The sequence below is a fragment of the Eupeodes corollae genome, chromosome 1 (genome assembly GCF_945859685.1).
Source record: "Eupeodes corollae chromosome 1, idEupCoro1.1, whole genome shotgun sequence".
NCBI lineage: Eukaryota > Metazoa > Arthropoda > Insecta > Diptera > Syrphidae > Eupeodes > Eupeodes corollae.
In genome coordinates, this window is record NC_079147.1 from 299,047,947 (window position 1) to 299,069,783 (window position 21,837).

The 21,837-nt window shown below is 38.3% G+C and overlaps 1 protein-coding gene across 1 annotated transcript in view; it reads right to left on the reverse strand.

Annotated features, from left to right (window-relative positions):
- LOC129941363 (protein commissureless 2 homolog) overlaps positions 1 to 7,875 on the reverse strand; it is a 123,224-nt gene extending 115,349 nt beyond the window's left edge. Inside the window, exon 1 of the mRNA XM_056049974.1 lies at positions 7,133 to 7,875. Within this exon, the coding sequence (XP_055905949.1) occupies positions 7,133 to 7,637 (505 nt within the window). The 5' untranslated portion in view covers positions 7,638 to 7,875. The remainder of the gene's footprint in view (positions 1 to 7,132) is intronic.
- Positions 7,876 to 21,837: the final 13,962 nt, after the last annotated feature.

The following is a 21,837-nucleotide window of genomic DNA, read 5'->3' on the forward strand; positions in this document are numbered from 1 at the left end:
TTCGGACCGGTTGAACAAAGAGGATAGCCGCAGCCAAACGAGCTTGTAGTTTTTGTTTGTTCATGTCGGACCCATTCCACTCGTCCCCAGAACTTCAGTTGACATTCTTCTTCGAGACGAGCTAGTGTTACGTTAAAATCAATTTGAATTGGTTAGAATTCATTTTATTTTCACAAATAATTTCAGAAGAACAAAACTTTTTACTGACACATTTTTTCATCAATACAAAATTTGACAGCCGTTTTAAACAAATTTAAATGTCAAATGAAAACGTGTAAATGTTCGGTGTGAACGATTTTTGGGTTTTCGAAAACATTATGCCGAAAACCCGGTTTTCGGTTTGGTGTGAAAAATGCTATCAGTTTAGATTAAATAAATCTTTTTGGTGTTTCCACCGCACAAAAAGATTTAAAAATGATTAAGTTTTAGAGCACTTTCTTAAATGGAAATGATGTTTCGATGTTTCTTATGGAGTGCAAGTGAGATAGTTTGATTCGTGTTAAACAAAGAAGAACTAAATAGTTCAGCACCATACAAGAATATGCATTTTTTTATTTGATTAAAACAAAACTATATTTTTTGTACACAAACATGCAAGTAAACCGACCATAATGCATTATCTGTAAAGAGTCTTGCACATGAGCTACGAACAGCAAACTGCGAACTGTGGATGTTCGCATGTTTTGACACTTCTTTCACATGACCTTTATGGTCGAATCACAAACACGCTTCGACATTTATATTATTTCATCCCTCCAAAGAGCAAATATTTTGCTTGTTGACATTTTTTTATAGCTGTTGAGCTGTCAGACAAAGCAAATATTCAGATAATTGAACTATAGCTTCCGTTTGGAGTCACATTACGTTCTTTTTCTTACGATTGTCAAACGAAAGGTGAGGTCGAAGCTCGATTGTGATAGCATGCGTTAAATTCCTATGGCTGAAGTCGTAAACGTCAGGTGAAGTCGAAGCTGAAGCGTGTTTGTGATTCAGACATTATTTCTATTCGCAGACAGCGACAAACTGTCAATATATAACTACCCGTTTTACCAAACAAAACAAGAGTGGTATTATTTCGAGGTTAAGTTGAGCGCGAAAAATGTATTCGTTGCAGTGTGGATGGTATGTGGAACGCGAATAGAGTTTGACAGTTCGTAGCAACTACACTGCAATTCGTTACTACCAAATTGTTTTTACAAAATTGTCTTGTTTTAGAGAACAAAATGCAAATTTTATTATATTAACATAAGTGTCAATTGGTTTCTTATAATTTAAATGTGTTTTAGTTTGAAATTGACTTTTTGAAATGTGTAAATTCACGTTTGTTCGTCCATTCGTTCATTCGTTGTTCGCTCTCATGTACATTAAGGCCCTTAAAACCAACTCCTCCACACAGGTTTTTCTGGACAAATTTTGACTCGACTCTGATGTAGTTAAAGCAGAAGAACTGCAGAAGACCAGCGCCTCTTACCTTCTGAGGATTAGCGAGGAGAGTCTAGGGGCTCTCAAAAAGGCCGAATACAAACTCAGTTTTGGCATAAGGAATGCGAAAATTAAAATTCTGCAGAGTCAGCGAACAGACACCGACAAAACTGATGACAACGTCGAGGATGACGATGTTACAAGCGGAGTCGAGATTCCCAGCGAGTTGCCGTTAAAAAGTTAAAAAACGCGCTGAAGGTCATCCAGATTAATCTGAAGCACTCTAAGTGCGCTTCAGATAATCTGAGAGTTTTCCTTAGGAAGGGAAACTTCAACATTGGCGTTATCCAAGACCCGTGGATAAACGGCCTCAAGGTGCGAGGCCTCCAAAACAACCAATACGACCTCTTTTATAAAACCGCAGATCAAGACCAAGGTAATTCCAGAACTTGTAATTTAGCTAAGAAACATTTAAAAGGTTTTTATGTCCAAATTTTAGCACTCCCGATCTGACAGTTGTCAGATTTGAAGACAAGAATACACAGGGTTTGCTGATGGCCTCTTTTAACTCTGCCCATAATGCACCATCACCTCCGGAGGAGGTGTGCAAAATCATAACCGAAGCTAACATCAAAAAGGCAAACCTTCTGATCGGGGGAAGTTTTGTGATCAATGAACGAGGTGAGTCACTTTTTGATTTTATTATTGAAAATAATATGACCAATTGTAACAGAGGCAATACTCCCACTTTCGTCTTTCAGAGCTCGGAAAATTATGATGGATGGGAGGATGTGCTTGATGTTACTTTAGTAAACAACCGTAATTTATTAGTGGAGAATTGGAGAGTTTCCCCTTTGAATTCGTTTTCGGATCACAAGTGGATTCTTTGTCAAATAAATTTCAAGTCGAAAAACCCTCCGCCTTACAGCAATCCCAAAAGAACTGACTGGACGAAATTCAGTCAAATTGCGAATTCCAAAATAAGCAACTTACCGAATCTCACTGAATCGATAGGAGACCTTGAATCAAAGGTGAAAACCTTTGGAACTTCTATAAGTAAAGCTTTTAAAGTCTCTTGCCCAGTTAAATATAGCCGTAAAACCCTTCCTTCGTGGTGGAATGAAGAACTGTCGAGTCTTAGGAAAATGACGAGGAGAATTTTCAATATCTGCCACAAACATAAGTTTTACCAACCGTATAAAGACTCTCTTAAAATTTACAAGCAAGCCCTGTCATCAGCCAAAAGACAAGGCTGGAGAAAATACTGTCAATTAATCGAAGACATAAAGGACTCCGCAAGATTCAGCAAAGTTTTATCGAAGGAACATTGTAATCCTTCATTTCTAAAAAAGCCTGATGGAACCTGGACAGCCTCTCCAGCTACTGATGAAGACGCACTTTCCGGGTTGCAAAAGTGATAACCCCGAATCGCTTGAAACAACAGAGTTAAACGTAGCTCATGTGAAGCAAGTCAATTCCGTTATAACCAGAGAAAATATTTTGTGGGCCATCAATACTTTTTCTCCATATAAATATCCAGACATGGATGGCATACTGCCAGTTATGCTTCAAAAGTTGCATGATGTGGCAGCTCTATGGCTGGAACAAATTTCCAAAGGATGTCTCCTTCTCAAACATGTGCCCATGTCGTGGAGACATTTCAAGGTAGTTTTTATCCCGAAAGTGGGTAGGCGAGGTCACGAATCCGCGAAGGATTTCAGACCAATAAGCTTAACATCTCTTGCGCTTAAAACCTTGGAGCGCATTCTTGATTACCATATTAGAGAAATCCTAGTTGGACGACCTCTCGAAAGCTCTCAGCATGCTTACCTTAAGGGCAAATCTACGGAGACTGCCCTCCATGAGGTAGTGCGTACTGTAGAACAAACAATCCATTATAAAGAATTTACTCTTCCTAGACATAGAAGGTGCTTTTAACAACGTCCTTACAGAATCCATAGAAGAATCGCTCGTTAAGTTCGGTGTAGAAGACTTCATTCTAGAACGGATTATTTCCATGCTCAGTGGTAGGAAGATTCGAGCCACTCTAGGCAATACAATCGCAACAAAACACGTGAGTAGGGGAACAGCCCAGGGTGGTGTTCTTTCGCCTCTTCTATGGCTTCTGGTCAGGAAAGTACACCGCTGTGATTAGTGAAATTACGGAGTCAGCTTTGAAGAAAGTTAGCAACTGGGCCACGAGTTGTTGACTAGGAGTTAACCAAAGTAAAACTGAACTGTTGCTCTTTAAGCCTAGTACATACTTCCTCGTGAAGTGAACGTTCGCCAGTGGAGAAAGTGAACTTTTGACATTGCTCACTGGTACACACTTGTGAGTACACGTTGTGAACATGAACAAACCAAATGTCAAAGCTTCACCAACAGTTCCCGTACATTTTGCACGTGAATTGCCCGTGAACGAAAACTCTCCACTTTGTTCTCCACTCAGCTTCACGAGCAAGTTCACGGGTGAACCAAAAACTGAAATTTGTATGGGTTCACGAGATGGTTCACAAGTATGTACTAGGCTTTCGCTTTACCACCAAAACTAAAGTACCGCCCCTCACGCTACCTCGACTCAACGGTCAAATCCTATCATTGTCTTCCAGTGCAAAATATTTGGGAGTTATACTCGACCCTAAACTAAACTGGAAACTAAATATTGAAGCAGGGGTTAAGAAGGCCTGTGTTGCCTTCTACGCCTGCAGCAAAACTTTCGGCAAAAAGTGGAGACTTCAGTAGAAGATGATTTTATGGACGTACACAGCCGTAGTACACCCTATCTTTACATATGGTTCGATTTTGTCGTGGCTTGCTCTTAGCAAAGCCTATAACATTAATAAGCTAAAGAAGGTTCAGAGAACAGCTTGCGTGGGCACCACAGGGGCCATGCGTACTTTCCCAACGGACGCCTTAAACGTTATTTTGGATTTTCTACCAATCGACCTCTTTATTAAATACATAGTTTCCACTATTAGTCTGAAGGAATCAAATAGCTGGTTGTCAAAACCTTATGGTCACAACAACCCTACGAAATTGATTCCCTCAGATATTATCTCGGTAGATCTCGGGATCTTTTCTGAGTCCCTAAATGTAGCTAGATCCTTTAGGCTTCCTGACTTTGCTAGCGTTTTTCAGGCTGAACTGCTGGGAATAAGGGAGGCATGTAAGATACTTAAACAAAACCTAAATCAAAACCGAAATGCGGCTATCTTTACAGACAGTCAGGCAGCTGTCAAAGCCATTAACTCGGACATATCCTCATCTAAATTGGTTCAGCAATGTCGCGATGAGCTTGCGAACCTGAATATTAACCTCGGTGTCACCCTGATCTGGGTTCCGGGCCATAGTGGTATCGTGGGAAATGAACGGGCTGATGAGGGCAAGGATCGGCCATTCATAGCTCACTTGCGGAAATGGTTAACATTTTTCTTGGTGCTATGAAGGGTAAAATCTTTTCTATCTACCAAACTGAATCAAACCGAAGGTCGAGCAATTTACCCAACTGCATTATATCTAGAAAGATATGACCCACCTATAATAAAACCCGTACAAACGATCTTCTATGCAGGCCAAGGCAAGACATAGCCAGGATTGTTGCGGTTTGTACCGGACATTGGCCTATAGAAGTTCATGCAGAGAAGTTGGGTATCTCTTACAACACCTTTTGCCGTAGCTGTAGTGACCAAAGAGAAATTGAAACCATAATCCATTTCCTCTGCAAATGTCCTGCTTTGGCAAACACCAGAATGAAATGCTTTGGAAAAGCATTCTTTCAAAAACTCGATGAGCTATCTGAGACAAAGGTTAGAGACCTAATCTTTTTTCTCAATGCGACAAAATGGCTCTAACATAATCGCTATGAAGCTTCTTTATCAATCTATCCCTTTCAATCAAAGGTCAAACGAGTTTTTAGTATCAAAACGGCGCACTACAGCGCCAATTGGATCTCAGGCTAGGTTGCCTTGAGATCGCCATTTCTACCTACCTACCTACCAAAAGCTTTAGATAAATCAATGTATACACAGTAAACTTTATAACCTTGTTCTAAAGCGTTTGTAAGCATATGTTTGAGAATGTGACTTTTTTTAAGGGAAAGTTTGAATATGAACGTAAGCGGTGCAACTAAAGCATAAGTACACTTTTTTTTAATGCTGTCGCGGGAATACCATTGAACATGGATAAAAGATCAAGGACCGTACACAGGAAGATTATGAAAATCTACTTCATCAACTAATTTAGGGCTATTATGAATTACAAAAATTGGCTGCGAGACCGTTACGGCTAACAACAGTTTTATCTAATTAATGGTTATTCAAATTGAAGTTAATTAGAAAGGTATCTGATTTTATTCTTTAAGTTGATAAGTTTCCAAAAATCTTTGGGACTCTATTTCAAAGGTGCCCATATCAGTCAAATAACTAGCGTATAACAAATAAGAAAGCTACTTCAATTAATTAAAAAGTTTAAAAAAATGAGAAGTTGATTGCAGATAAAGTTTTGAATTCGATTTTTGAGTTTGATAGATAGATAGAGGCTTTAAGGCAGGAATAGTCTTCAGATGAAATACAGTCAATGTGTCGTAAATTGAAATCACCTAAAAGAAAATACTTTTGTCAGAGCCGGATGAATTGAAAACAAAGTCTAATGCTAAGGGGAGTTTGCTATAAACAGAATCTAAACTTTTTGGGGTATTTCAAACGTTTAGAATGAAAATAGCATTAGTCTGTACCATTAGCTTTAAGCATACCGCTATGAGAACATCTCCACACAAATCTGTAAGCTTCTAAATCTTGACCAAAAAGTTATGTGTCGGAAAACTTGAATTTAGCCACTTTTCTGTCAAAACGAATACGTCGTGTGGAAAGGGTTGAGAGTTGAAAGATATCAGCAGCTTTACAACAAAGTCCCCTTACGTTTTTGTAGAAGAGGAACGTGTTAAGTTTTTTGACTGGGTCTTAAAAGAAACACTATGTTTTTGATTTTGAGTAAATTATTTGACTAAAGTCTCTGTGGTTTCAAGAGAATGTCGTTACGTACCACACAGATTAAGACACAATCGATATTCTGCGTGAGCGTTTTAACGGCATGTTTATTTCGCTTCGAGGTAACGTTAAATGGCCACCAGGATCATGTGATCCGACTTCTTTAGACTTTTTCGGGGCTTTCTAAAATCGCAGGTCTATGCATGGTATTTGTAACTTGATCCAATAGAATCAAAATTAAGACCATAAACGCATCCTTAAAAAAGCTCAGGGTCAACATCCCGAAAACTGATATTGATGCTGAATCTAGAATCCCAGAACAGCGAAAACGCTAAATCCCACTTCTAAAACAATGATTCACATTTTTATATTGTATTTCAGTATGATCATACTTGCACTTCCTCTTGCCTGTAAATAATAAGTTAATGCTGAAATTTTGGGGAGCTTAGGGGACTTTGGACATACAATTATTATTTGGAGCTTTCAGTCATATTTTATCTACTTTTAACTAACAATAAGATTAATTTTGTAAATATGAACTAAAAACGATCCATAAAAAACCTCAAACAAAAGAATAAAGCAGCAAACTTTAAAATCTCCCAATTCGCCTAAGAGTATGCTTCTCATTTTGCTTAAGATCATGAAGAGTATATAATTTCAAAAAGCTTTTTAAAAATACGTCTCTTAAAATAAACAAGAGTATCTTATCTTTTATTAACACTCACCTCTATTTCCACTCTCGATTTCGTCATTGAGCTGCTCTCCATCTTGATCTGAACCAAAACAACCTCGGCGTCGTTCATTCCCCTCGAAAGACTCCAAAGCTTGCGTTCCATTTCTTGTTTGATTTACATTAACGAAGCTAACACCTCCACCGCCGTTCTCCGTCTCCCCATAATCATCTGCCCCGCTGCCACTCCGCCGTTGTTGTTGTCGTATTTGCATTTGCGTTTTCTGCTTCTCGAACAGCTGGAAGCACCAACACAATGTGAAGCCGATAATCAAGAGCACCCAAGCCATGATCATTAAAGTCACAGATGTCGTGCTCCTCATATGGAATCCATCATCGACGTCGTCGTCATCGGTCTCGGAATTGTGCTCCTCAATCAGCAAGATCACATTATCCGGATATGCGTTGCTGACATTTCGATGAATTGCGGCGAAGGGCAATTGGCCATTGGTGGCGTTAAAGAAGTTCCGTATGAATTTTATGTAGGTGACGTTTGGCATTTTGTTAGGTAATTGTTTGTTAACTTTTTAAAACTTTTTAATTATAATTTTTGTTGACACTGTTTCCATTAAAATTGGAGATGGTTAGAAGAAAACAAAACAAATCAAAGATCGAAATCAGTTATGGAAGAGGGCGTCCGCAGTCCGTGCCCATTTATCAAAACCAAACCTCAGTGTTTTAGAGACAAAACTTGAACTGAATACAGAATTGGAATTGAGATTCAAGTGTTGATGTGGATTGTGAGTTGTGGCCTCTGGTCTGTGGAGCTTGCATTAGGTTTATCCAGTTTTTCCCCCGAGAGAGTTTTGATTTGATGACGATAACGGACAAATAAATGTTTAAAAAGAGATAAATTGTATCTATACACGTGAAATGGATGGAGTAACGTGTTGGAGATGTGGATGGTATTCCAATAAAGAGTATTTCCCCCATTTTCGAATAATTAGAGTCAAACAAGAGAACTTTTGTCAGCTTTGCTTTTAAGTGTTACCGTTGAAAAGTTTAAAGTGGTTGCTTTGAGATTGCCTTTTCTGAATGGTCCAAGATATAAATTAATTACACATTGTGTTCAAAAATGTTGAAAATGTTTAATTAAAAACCAATTGACAGTTTCAGAAACCTTAGAAATGGAATTCACTCTTGCTTATTATATTTTGTTTTGAATATACCATTAAAAGAACACATTTTTGAACTTATATAAACGGAAATATTTATTTCTTACTGAACAATTTTTGGAATTAAATGGCGTTTCTTGTTCAAAACTTCGCATGCAAAATTAACTATTCTATTTTTGAGACTGATGATCAAATGGTAGACATGTGCATTCAAGAGGACACCAGCGTCCACAGGTTTTTCTCAAAACCCACCTCTGTCTATCAACTCCTACTCTACCCCCCCCCCCCGCAGCGAACATCGGGTGCCTAGTACCTCAACTGGAGATTGGGTTCTAACCCCATTGGAAAGTTGTTGGGAGCTGCAAACGATAGAGGGGGGAAGGGTGTTTTCACTAAGGCACCTCTACTTATCCAGAAGAATTCAAGATGGAATCAACGGTGGCGTCTACAGTTCCAGTAAGGTTGAACTACTTGCCAAAAAGGGCTTCTACGACTTATTCGGAGCCCAGGCCTATTAGGACCGGTTTATCGCACTCCCAATCCTTGGAGTTATAGTAAGGATCTACCCTTCAGGTTGATGGCCACGTAAAAACATCGTAGTTGCGAAGCAATAACAAGCCTCGGATACGTACGGATTTACTGTTGACAACCTACGCAAACGAATTATGGACAACGAACTTCGGATATGCAAGTCTTACAAAGATGCAGAAGCAGATGGCTTGAATGCCGAGCTATTTATTTAAATCATTTTAGTTTGGTGATGTTTGAATATCCCATACAATAGTGAATATTCCAAACATTATAAAAAAGTTATGGCGAGTATTTGATCTTCTGTGCTATAAGAGACTTAAAAGATAACGATATTTTGGGTAAAACTCCTCAAAGAGCTGTTTTTCTTTTTGAATATCCCTACTTTGGGATTCTTAGGACTTTTTTGACTAAAAATTGGAGTTATTTATTTTATTACTTACTTACTTAAGGTGACGCTAAAGTCCTTTGTGAACTAGGGCCTCACCCAACAAACTTCTCCATCTAGCTCGGTCCCTAGCTAAATGTCTCCAGTTTCGCGCTCAAAGTTGGGTGAGGTGACTTTCTGCTTGTGCGCGCCACACAGATTTGCGGTCTTCCTCTACTGTCCTGTGGGTGTGGATTCAAGACTTTCCGGGCAGGAAAGTGAATCAGCCATCTTAGTCGTTGAACTTTTACTCTTATGGCTAAGTGCTTTCATCCACTTTTGTCAAAGTCCATACTACTGCACCGTAAAGCAGGACGGGGATGATAAGGGTCTTATGTAGCGATACTTTGGTCGATCAATTGCTTTCTTAGCCCAAAGAAAAAGCGGTTAGCAAGAGCTATTCTTCGTTTGATCTCAGCGCTAGTGTTCTTTTCTGCGTTTACAGAGGACCCTAGGTAGTCGAAATCATTGACTACCTCAAAGTTACGTCTTTCAATGGTGACGTTTTGACCAAGACGTCGGTGCTGTAAGTACTTTCTTGACAACAGCATGTTCTTTGTATTGCCCTCATTAACCGTTTAATCCATTTTTGCCGCCTCTCTCAATACTCACAAAAGCCCCATTGACATCACGCTGAGTTCTTTCGATTATGTCAATGTCATCAGCATATGCCAGTAATTGGACAGACTTTTGAAAGATAGTGCCTCTAGTGTTGACGTGTGAGCTCTGCACTATTCTTTCAAGCACGATGTTAAAAAATCACATGACAGCGCATCATCTTGTCTAAAACCTTTTTTGACATCGAAAGGTTCTGTTAAGCTGTTTCCAACCTTTATGGAGCAGCGTGAATTCTCCATGGTCATCCTGCACAAACGGACGAGTTTGCAGGTATGCCAAAACAGCTCGTCCCTGTAGATGATGTCATATGCAGCCTTGAAATCGATGAAAAGATAGTGGGTGTCAATTTGGTGTTCTTGGTTTTTTCCCAGGATCTGCCGTAATGTGAATATTTTATCAATTGTTGACTTTCCTGGTCTAAAACCACACTGTTAAGGACCTATCAGGTTGTTGACGATCATCTTTAGACGTTCACATATTATGGCAGAGAAGATTTTATAGGCGATGTTAAGTAGACTTATTCCTTTATAGTTGGTGCAGTTTAGAGGGTCTCCTTTTTTTAGGATCGGGCAAACAATACTGAGGTTCCATTCATCGGGCATGCTTTCTTCCGACTATATCTTACAGATAAGTTGGTGCATGCTCCTAACCAACTTATCTCCAGCTGCTTTAAAGAGCTCGGCATTCAAGCCATCCGCTCCAGCGGCTTTATTAGACTTCAGCTTGGATATGGCAATCTTTACTACGTCTGAGTCGGGAGGACGGGATTGTTGGCTATCGTCGTCTATGTTGAATGAGTTACATTTTTAGATTAGATTATATTATAAGATTTATTCATTCATAATAATATTTACAAAAACATTTGAGTTTAAATTTATATTTAAATATCAATCTTTGGCATTGCAGGAAGAGCCGTCAGCCAGATGATAGCCTTAATTAATAAAATTTCTAATTTTTGTTGTATTATAGTGCTTAATATACAATTTTATATTAAAAGTCTTCTCTTATTATCTGTCTTCAATAGTTAAGTGTTATTTTTAAATATTGAGATAATTTTTTCCAATCTGTTCCATTTAGAATTTCAATGAGTTCCGCTTGTTTCGTAAAACTTTTTCGCCATATTTGTCGCCGAATTTCTGTTAGAATCGGGCACCTTGAGATGAAATGCAGTACGTTTTCTCTTTCGTTGGTGTTGATAAGGAGCAGCTTAGTAAAAGGTCATTGCGATGTGGAATGAAATTGAGAGGCAAAAGTTCACCTCTAGCCCTGAATATCAATGATAATTATTATTTCAATGTTACGGGTGTCCTTGAAGTAGTTGGATTCTCCTAAATTGTGCTGAAGTTAGGGGGTAAAATTCCCTATGTAGTGAACTAGTTGCTTCATCTATACTTTTCTCTCTAGATTTGGAGTGGAGCTTTTCGAGTAGACTGTTAAGATATGGCTTCCATTCTTGTAAATTACCTAAAGTTAGGTTGAAAGAGAGTTCACAAGAGTCCGCTAAGTTTTTCCATTCCTGAAGCCATGACCTTTGCGACTTTATATTTTATAATTGAAGCAGCAATCTTTCTTGCAACTTTATCCACATGGCTATACATTAAATTGGTAATGTAGTTGAAGTGCAGTTTAAGCGATGAGAGATGTATGGGTGATAAAACGGTTATAATGAGAAGCATGTAGTTAGGTGTTGCGTCGGGTAGTCGGAACTGCCTCTTTAGAAAGAACCTCAGGAGTTTTTCAGTGGTTTTAGACTGATTTCAGCCCCATGATTCCGCAGCATACAGCATTATTAATTCGGACGTTGCGAGAAAAACTTTGTATTTTGCACTAAATGCTAGGTCCTTTTTTTCGACACCGTCCCAATCGCATTTTTGGATGAAGAAAGTTTTTTTACTAGGTGTTTTTCTAGGTTTAAGTTGAACGTCACAGTGTAACCCAAGTATTGGTATTCCCTCACAGTTTCAACTTGGTCCGCTCCATAATACCATTTCTCGTTTGCAGCCAATCGCCCTGATCCTCTCCGAAACACCATTGTTTTTGATTTGTCAAGGTTTACTATTAGATTCCAATTCGATGAGTAATTCGGTAATTTGTTGATCTTTAACTGAAGAGATTCATGACATGATCATCTGCGTACATCAGAATTTTAATCCGGGATCCATCAATTGTTATGCCACACGGAATGTCTTTTATTAGATCTTCGATATAAAGGCAGAAAGCTCAAGGGCTGAGATTGCAACCTTGTTTCAATCCATACGTTGTTTCTTTATAGATGTTTTCAATAATTTTTCCACATCCCACATCCCATCTCTAAACAATTTGAACATCAGAGCCTTTCTGTCAATGGAATCGAATGCGGCACGGAAGCCCATGAAACATGTGTATAGTTTTTTTTGTCTACGGATATATACCTCTGCAATGTTGGTCAGGCTAAATATGTGATCCACTGTGGAGTATCCCTTTCTAAATCCGATTTGGAATTCACTCAGAATATGGTCATTTCAATCCATGCTGTGAGCCGGCTTTTTAAAATTTCCATGAAGATTTTGAGCGATGAGTTGAGAAAAGCAATACCTCGATAATTGGATGGGTCCGTCTTATATCCTTTTTTGAATATGGGAAAAGGTATTGATTTTCTAAAAGCATCCGGTGTTTTGCCTGTAGTGAAAATATCATTGTACACTTTTGTGAGAAGTGTAAGAAACTCCAATATTGCGTATTTCCAGAATTCATTTGGGATCCGGTCAATCCCGGGAGCTTTGTTGTCTTCAATTTTGGCTACAACCTCTTCGACTTCAGAGATCTCTATCTCTCTAACTGGAATTTGATTTTCAACTTTTGGTAGTGATTTTAATACAAAAGGTTTTCCTTTTATGTTTCGTATTCCTTTCCAAAATTCCAAGGAGTTTTTGTTGAATGGATCATGCTGCCTGACAGCGGAGTTCGGTTCGTCGTTGCCGTTATACAGTCTGCAGAAGTGGTCCTTCCATATCCTCAGCATTGACTGCGGTCCCACTATTATGTTTCTCGGTAGCAGTAAATATCGCAGTTTTTCAACCTCTTTTTGCCCAGCCCATCTTATCGTATTTCCTGGATGGCGGTTATGTCTGCTTTTTAGCAGTCTAGGGCCTCCGCTAATTCTTCGGCTGCATGTGGTCTGTTAAGGGACCTAACATTCCACGTGCATATCCGAAGTTCGTTGTCTTTATTATATATTTTATTAGAACTACAAAAAACATTCAAAATGTGTCTTTTTTCTTAAACGTGTATAATACGCAAATTTAAGGTAAGTCGTTATCTTTATTGGTTCGTGTGATATTTGGTATCAATTGAAATTTGTTTTTTACAAGTCCTATCTGCATCTTTGTATATTATTTTCTGTAAAATTTATATGGCCGATGAAAAATAGTTTTCTGAACATACGACCTACGAAGAAACCAACAGACATCTCTTAAAGATTCTATTCGGTTAGCTCCATAGATTGTTATTAACATTCTTCTATTTGAGCGTTTAATTTGCCAATTTGTAGAAGGTCATTGACTCACGAGAATTTCTCCAGGTGCAACTTAAAACCAAAGGACTATCCTTACCACTACCATAACATCACGACTTACAAGTCGGCTGATGTCACCAAATACCCTGCCTTTTCTTTTGCTAGTGGCAGCGAGAGTAGGAAGGTAGCTCTATCTATTTCTTGTAGTGACAGGGTCCTACCACTACTAACGAGAATACATCTCTCAACAAGAGTATAAGAGAAAGTATAGAACTTCCAAAAGCTCCTATATAAACAAAGATAGCAAGTTGCGAGAATCCTGAGAGCCTCTAATGTATCATTTGTGACTGGTAGCAATCCCAAGTAAGCCGTTCATATCCAATGGGGTAAGGTTTTTGGACCAATAATGACTCCACGTGACACGTCAAAGCCAGAAAGAACCCTAGTGGTGGCCACAGCAACAACAAAACTTCCTCGCGTGCAGAAAATCTGCACTCTCCTCAATCCTATTAATCATTCGATCATAAGCGATGTCCCGAAAGGCAAATTCATGGTTGAGGGTTAGTTGAAGCCTGGTGCGAAATTCGAGGTTGTTGCTAGGATTACATCTCTAGCAGACCAGAGCCCGCATTTGATTCAAATCTTGGTATTGAAGAAATTAGTATGATCAATAAACAATTATAATATGATAAGAAATTGAAAACATTTAACAGCTACTGCAAGTTATCTCTTTCGATACATCAAATTGGTTAATATTTTTATTCATTTAAATAAATATAAAACAAATTTTCAAACTTTCCTTCCCAATACCAATTAAAAAGGTTCTTATTTATTTCATAGTATCAATAACCTAAATTAGGCCAAAGTCCTCCTAAACAAAACAAAACAAAAAAAGCAAAATCCAAAATGCAACTTGCAACTTATGTCTTTTTTTGTTTGGTTCAATCAGCCTTTAAAACTCGAGCAATCAATGAAAAATAAATTGAATAAATCCATCAAAATGAATGTGTCCATTTGGCCTCAATAAAAATTGTTCGAAAATCCATTAACTCACCTAAATAATAAAACACCTTTATGGCTCAAATCAATCAAAACTTAAATGATTCTCCCATTCAATTCAGTTCAGTTTCAGTTCATCATAGCCAAATGTATCTACGACTATATGTACCAATGGTCATTCAAAAAATACCAACCTATTGCAATCAATATAAAAGATATAAACTAAAAACGTTAAATTTTATTCTCTATAGACGATATTACAAGAGGAAATAAAACTAACAAAATGTTTAAATAAAAAACAAACAAAATGCAAACCATATGCGTACACTGTAAGCACACATTTAATACCGCTAAAACTATCTGCATGATGTGTATCTCATTCAATTCATTGCTTCAATTCATAGCCTAACCCCACCTTGCCCGTCCCCCCATTAAAAAAGTAAATAAAATATTACATTCCGAGTTAAAGCTTTAATATTTAATGTTTATTCTGATACGGGTACAGCCTTGGCTAAGAGTATTCAAACTTTTATTTGTTTAAATTTTCGTTTGTCTATAAATCAGTTTAAGTGAATATTTTGTAAGCTGTAAGATTGTGCCGAAATATTAAATTCCAAAAACGTGCTAAATTGCACTATCAATATAAAATTGAAAACAGACTTTCAAATTTCTCCACGTTATCGATATTTTGTAAATGAACCACACGACTTGGTGGCGAACTATTAGTAGACATAAAGATCTCAGTTCTTTACTCAAAGACTTTTTATAAGTCCTATAGATCAAATTTGTATAATAGACGACTTCAATCTATCTACTCTTGAATGGAGCAAATCGAAAGATAACGATTAATAAACATGGTTTTTCAACAGGGACGCTACAAAAGTAAACCCACATCAAACGACGCCATATTTCTTGCCGCTCCTTTGACATTTCTCTTCAGTAAGTTTTGCCATTTCATGATGTTAAGTTATACGAGCCTAAAACGAGTCAAAAAATGTATAGTCGTCATACTCGTAATCGTCCTAGCAGAACAACAATTGATTTCACAGGCGTAGTGTAGAGAATAATGCTGCCACTGAGACTTTAGTTGCAGAAAACCCAAATGTTTCTCTCACACGTCGTTCTCAAGCGTTGGGCATTTCTGTGACGTCGTTGTGGTGAATTTTGCGAAAATCCATCTTTACAAGATTAAATTAACGCAAGAACTCAAGGCGCTTGACCACTAGAAGCTTCATATGTTGGTGAATTGGGCTGAGGAACAACTTGAATATTATTCGAATTTTCATCGAAAAAAGTCTGGCTGAATCGATTCGTCAATAAACAAAATATGCGGTATTGGTCAGGCAGCTATCCATACGGATGTTCAAATGGTAGACATGTGCATTCAAGAGGACACAAGCGTCCACAGGTTTTTCTCAAAACCCACCTCTTTCTATCAACTCCTACTCTCACCTCCCCGCGGTGAACATCGGGTGCCTAGTAAATCAACTGGAGATTGGGTTCCAACCCCAGTGGAAAGTTGTTGGGGGTAGCAAACGAGAGAGGGGGGGAGAGGTGTTTCCACTAAGGCACCTCTCCTTATCCAGGCGGCAGTGGACGAATTCTCGAGATAGAATCAACGGTGGCGTCTACAGTTCCAGTAAGGTCGAACTACTTAGTGAACACCTTATAGGGCTTCTTCGACATATTCGGAGCCCAGGCCTGTAAGGAGTGGTTTATCTGGCTCCCCATCCTTGGAGTTATACTAAGGATCTGGCCCTCCAGGTTGGGGGTCGTGCCGTCGGTGACTTCCTGGCCAAGTAAAAATACCTTTAGTTGTGAAGCACCAACAAGACTCGGATACGGACGGATTCACTGTTGACAACCCACGCAAATGAAATAAGGACAACGAACTTCGGATATGCAGGTGGAATGTTAGGTCCCTTAACAGACCACGTGCAGCCGAACAATTAGCGGAAGCCCTAAACTGCTGCAAGGCAGATATTACAGCCATCCAAGAAGTGCGATGGGATGGACCGGGTAAACGCAAACTAAAAGATTGCGATATCTACTACGGCGACTGCTACCGAGAACAAAGACAGCGTCTATTTGGGTGTGGATTTGTTGTTGGAACTAGGCTCAGGCAAAAAGTCTTGAGTTTCAACAGTGTGAGCGAGCGCATCACGACAATCCGCATCAAGGCTAAATTCGCCAACATAAGCCTAATATGCGCGCATGCCCCAACAGAGGAGAAAGATGAAGACACCAAAGATATGTTCTTCGAGCTCTTGGACAAGACATATGAGCAGTGCCCTGGCTATGACATTAAAATTGTCTTAGGAGATTTTAATGCCAAGCTAGGAAGAGAAGACATCTTTGGTGGCATAATCGGGAGATACAGCCTGCACGACACTACCTCCGACAACGGATTCAGGCTGGTCGATTTCGCTGCGGGGCGAGACGTTCTGGTAGCTAGTACGCAGTTCACGCATCTTAATATCCACAAGGGGACATGGAAATCTCCTGATCAATCAACCGTCAACCAGATTGACCACATTGCGATCGACGCACGACACTTCTCCAGTATCCAGGATATCCGAACATTCCGAGAGGCCAACATTGACTCGGACCACTACCTCGTTGTAGCCAAGGTACGGCTACGGATATCCCGATCCAAGCCAAAACAAGGAAGTACTGTGAGAAGATTCGACGTTAGACGACTACAATCGCAAGAGACTGCCATGTCCTTTTCCGATCGAGTCTCTAATAACCTCCTAAGGAGTCCTAAGCTTCCTGCATTTAGCATTGAAAACCAGTGGCAACATTGCCTTGCAGCCATCAGAGATGCCGCCTCTGAAGTGCTAGGTTTCACACGGCCACCACAGCGAAACCCCTGGTTTGACGACGAATGCCGGCAAGCTCACGCAGCGAAACAAGAGGCATACAAAACGGCGCTGCACAAAAGGACGAGAGCTGCACGCGAGCTCTACGAGCAGAAGAGGAGAGAGGAACACCGGCTTTTTAGACGGAAAAAAAGAGAGCATGAGAGGCGCGCGATCGAGGAGATAGAAGGATGTGACAACAGGAATAAGGTTCGTAAATTTTACCAAAAGGTAAAAAAAAACCTCCCAAGGGTACCAGCCACGAACCGTAGCCTGTAAAGACGATCAAGGGAACATCGTAGTAGAACCACAGTCGATGCTGAGAATATGGAAAGATCACTTCTCCAAATTATATAACGGCGATGACGAACCGAATTCCGCTGTAAGGGAGATAGAACCACTCAACCTCGACGACGCAGATCAACAATTCCGCCTACCCGACCTTGACGAAGTGAAGATAGCTATATCTAAACTTAAGTCAAACAAAGCTGCTGGAGCTGACGGCATCACCGCTAAACTATTCAAAGCAGCAGGCGATGACTTGGTAGGGAGCATGCACCAACTCATCTGCAAAATTTGGTCGGAAGAAAGCATGCCCGATGAGTGGAATCTTAGCATAGTGTTCCCTATACACTATGCTATGCTGCCGCGTATGACAGCATCTATAGGGAAGAGCTCTACCGAGCAATGTCTAGTTTTGGCATCCCTGTCAAACTTATCCGTTTGTGCAGAATGACGATGGAGAATGCACGCTGCTTTATCAAGGTCGGAAAAGATCTTACCGATGCATTTGATATCAAAAAAGGTTTTAGACAAGGCGATGCACTGTCATGCGACTTCTTCAACATCGTTCTGGAAAGAATTGTGCAAAACTCAACCGTCAACACTAGAGGCACAATCTTCCAAAGATCCATCCAATTACTCGGATACGCAGATGATATTGACATAATTGGAAGATCAAAGCGTGATGTCAGTGGAGCGTTTTTGAGCATTGCGACGGAAGCGAAGAAGATGGGTTTAGTGGTCAATGAGGGCAAGACCAAGTATATGCTGTCATCAAAAAAGGACACTGAACGACGACGTTTTGGACAAAACGTCACCATGGACAGCTATAACTTTGAGGTAGTTAAGGACTTTGTCTACCTAGGCACCGCTATTAATGCAGACAACGACACCAGCGCTGAAATCAAACGAAGAATAACTCTTGCAAATCGCTGCTTCTTTGGACTTAGAAGGCAATTGAGAAGTAAAGTCCTCTCTCGAGCATGTAAAATCACCATCTATAAGACACTCATCATCCCGGTTCTCATTTATGGCGCTGAGGCCTGGACCCTGTCAAAGAAAGATGAGAGCGTCTTAGGATGCTTCGAGAGAAAAATTCTTCGGGCGATTTTTGGTCCCGTACGCATAGATGGAGAATGGAGGAGAAGATATAACGACGAGCTGTACGGGCTGTACAGCGACACTGACCTAGTTAGCAGAATCAAAGTCCAACGGCTTAGATGGCTAGGTCATGTAGAGCGGATGGACATCAACGCTCCAGCCCGGAAGGTCTTCGAATCCAATCTCGAGGGACGGCGCAGTAGGGGAAGACTGCGACTCAGGTGGCGCACCCAGGTGGGAGAGGACCTCAACCAACTTGGCGTGCGAAACTGGAGACAGCTAGCTAGGGACCGAGCTGGCTGGAGACGCTTGTAGGTTGAGGCCCAGGTCCGCCCCGGACTGTAGCGCCACCTTAAGTAAGTAAGTAAGTAAGTAAGCTATCCATACGTAATCCATGAGTCATCATTGCATCCCGAAAAAATTACGGTTTCGTATGGTTTATGAGCCGGCGAGGCATTGGGCCGTAGTTTTTCCGAAATTATCAAGACCTGGACGTTACTGTGAATGGGGATCTCTACCGTTCAATGATAACCAAATATGTTTGGCCTCAATTGGATGATATGGACTTTGAGGACATGTGGTTCCAACAGAACGGCGAGCGGCGCTACAAACCACACAGCAAATGTAACAATCAATTTATTGAAAACCAAGTTTGAAGAACGTGTTATCCAACAAGCCACTAGCCATGATGACCTTCGTACGAATATCGAACCTGAAATTGCAGCAGTATCGGCTGATTTATGATTGAAAACCGTCGAAAATTGGGTTCAGGGTGTGGAATTCTGCAAGCGTGCTCGTGTGGGCCATGCAAAAAATATAAAGTTAAATATATAATGGCATCAAACGTACTTTCACAAAAATAAATAATTTAATTGATATCCCAAACCGTTTTCGTTTTTTTTAGAAAACTTTTGTAGCGCTCTTATTAAAAAAAAACGATATTTCTGATAACCCATCGAATTCTGCACCATTGATCCCAGGGTTTTTTGTAGACTGAGTCAATTAAACCTTGTAAGAAAAAGCAAAATAGTAAGACCCGATTAATATTTCAGATATGGAAAATACTGACAATGATCTTCCTCAAAACTTCTGAATAAAGATCGCCATCATCATACACTATCAATTTTTTTTAATTTAAACTTAAGACACTGTTTTTATTAATAAAATTGAATTTAATTTCAAAAAATGTAACTGTTTTGAGTTAAATCGTAAAGGTAAGTTTAATTTTGAATTATAATTTTAAAAGGGAAAATAATGAAAAATGGATACAAAATGAAACACACTTGTTCAACGTTATAAATAGAAGTAAGTATTCTTTTATTTGTGACCTTTTGTCACCTTCAAATTCTTAACAATTTTATAACACATATACAAGCAATTCAACTACATAAAATATTCAACGAAAGACGACATCGGGTAGCGTTCTGAGCTAGTCTTGGCGGCAGCATCCAACATTCTCCCCCCCCAGTGCACAGCGTAAACGAACACAGCTTCTATCATTTAATGTACATGAAAGTAATACAAAATATTATTAATACAAATTTTAAATGAATTAAATAGTTGAAGTAATTATGTTTGATGACATGGGATATAGGCCCAGGTGGTGGTTCATGATTGTTCTATTACATTTCGATACTCGAAATATATTTGTCATCTCGTATTAATAATTATATGTCACTTATTTTTATTTGTTGTATTGTTGTATTTTCTCCGCGGTAAATATAAATTAAATATTTGTTTTAACTGTGTTTAGTGTTAATTTTTAATTATTTATAAAGTTAAAACCAACTGGATTTATTTTAAAGAGTGAGTATTGTAAATTACATAAAACATTTTTTACTCTATAAGCATACACATAACATAACCTTTTTTTCTTTAAATTATTTTTAGATGACTTGACCTTGATTTTGGTGGCTTAGAAGCTGAAGCTTGCCGACAGCCATGGCTGTGAATTATTTTGGTAAGTTGTTGTTTTTGTAGAGTGGTTGGTGCATTAATTTTGTTTGTTTTCTTTTCAGGCCAATTTATGTTATATATATATGTTAAATGTTTTCGTTTGAAATTCTAAAGGTCCGTTATTGGTTTCGGTGTTTTTTTTGTAATTTATTTTTGTTTTGATTTAATTTATAATTTTATTATTTTATTGATATTATAATTAATACGGGTGTTATTAATATTATGTTTAGTTAAATGTGAATGCATGGGAGGTATTAACTTAAGTTTTATACTATTTTGCATGTTATTATTATGTTGTTATGTTTTGTTATTGTGATTTCAGGTGAGATGCGATGGGTGAGTTGGTAAAATATTAGTATTATATATTTTATTAATTATTTGGTTTCTCTTTTAGGTTTGTTTATTGGTTTGGAGTGCCGGACGATAATCTTGTGTTTTTAATAATGGGAAACTTTTGTAAGATATGGTATGCTTCCTTTTTCATAATTTTATTCTATAGTTTTACTTATGTATTTGTTTTAATTTCAATTTTATTGATTTTGCCTTTTGTGTATTTTATTGGTTTGAATGTGATGAGTGTTTTATTTCAGCGTGTGTGAGTTTTTTTTTAATTTATTGAAATTATTTTATTTAAAATTATTAATTTTATAATTTTATATTTTATATTTTATTTTTAAATTTCTTAATTAATTTCAGGTTTTCGCTTTCGTTTTTATTTATAATTCTTTTATGTTTTGTATTGATAAATTCAATTTTCTTAAGTTTGGGTTTTAGCATGTAAGCTAATTTAGGTTTTATATGATTGATTTTAGTATGTGAATGTGTTGGGTTTTAGTATAACTGTGTTGAATTTTAGCATAAATGGGTTGGGTTTTTGTGTAAATGTGTTGAGTTCTAGTGGACTGTATGAATGGTTAGTTTTGAGATTTCTGAGTGAGATTTCAAATATTCAATGAATGAGAATTTGAAAATTCGTTTTATTGAATAGATTTTCATTCAGTTTTATTTATATTTGAGTGTGTTTGTAATTAAGAATGGATTTTAATTCAGTTTTAATTATATTTGAGTGGGTTTTAATTCAGAGTGGATTTTAATTCATATTTATATTTGAGTAAGTTAGGGTTAGTTTTATTTTGCTCATATTTTTGATTATTAGTTTTTCTTATTTGAGTGGGTTGATTTTCCATTCTTTTTTTTTGACGACTTCATTTTAGTTTTTTTTTGAATTGGTTTCATATTTTCTTAGGGGTTTTAGAATTCATTTTCTTAATTTCAATTTTCTTTTTATTTTGTGTATAAGTTTCAGTACGATTTTTGTTT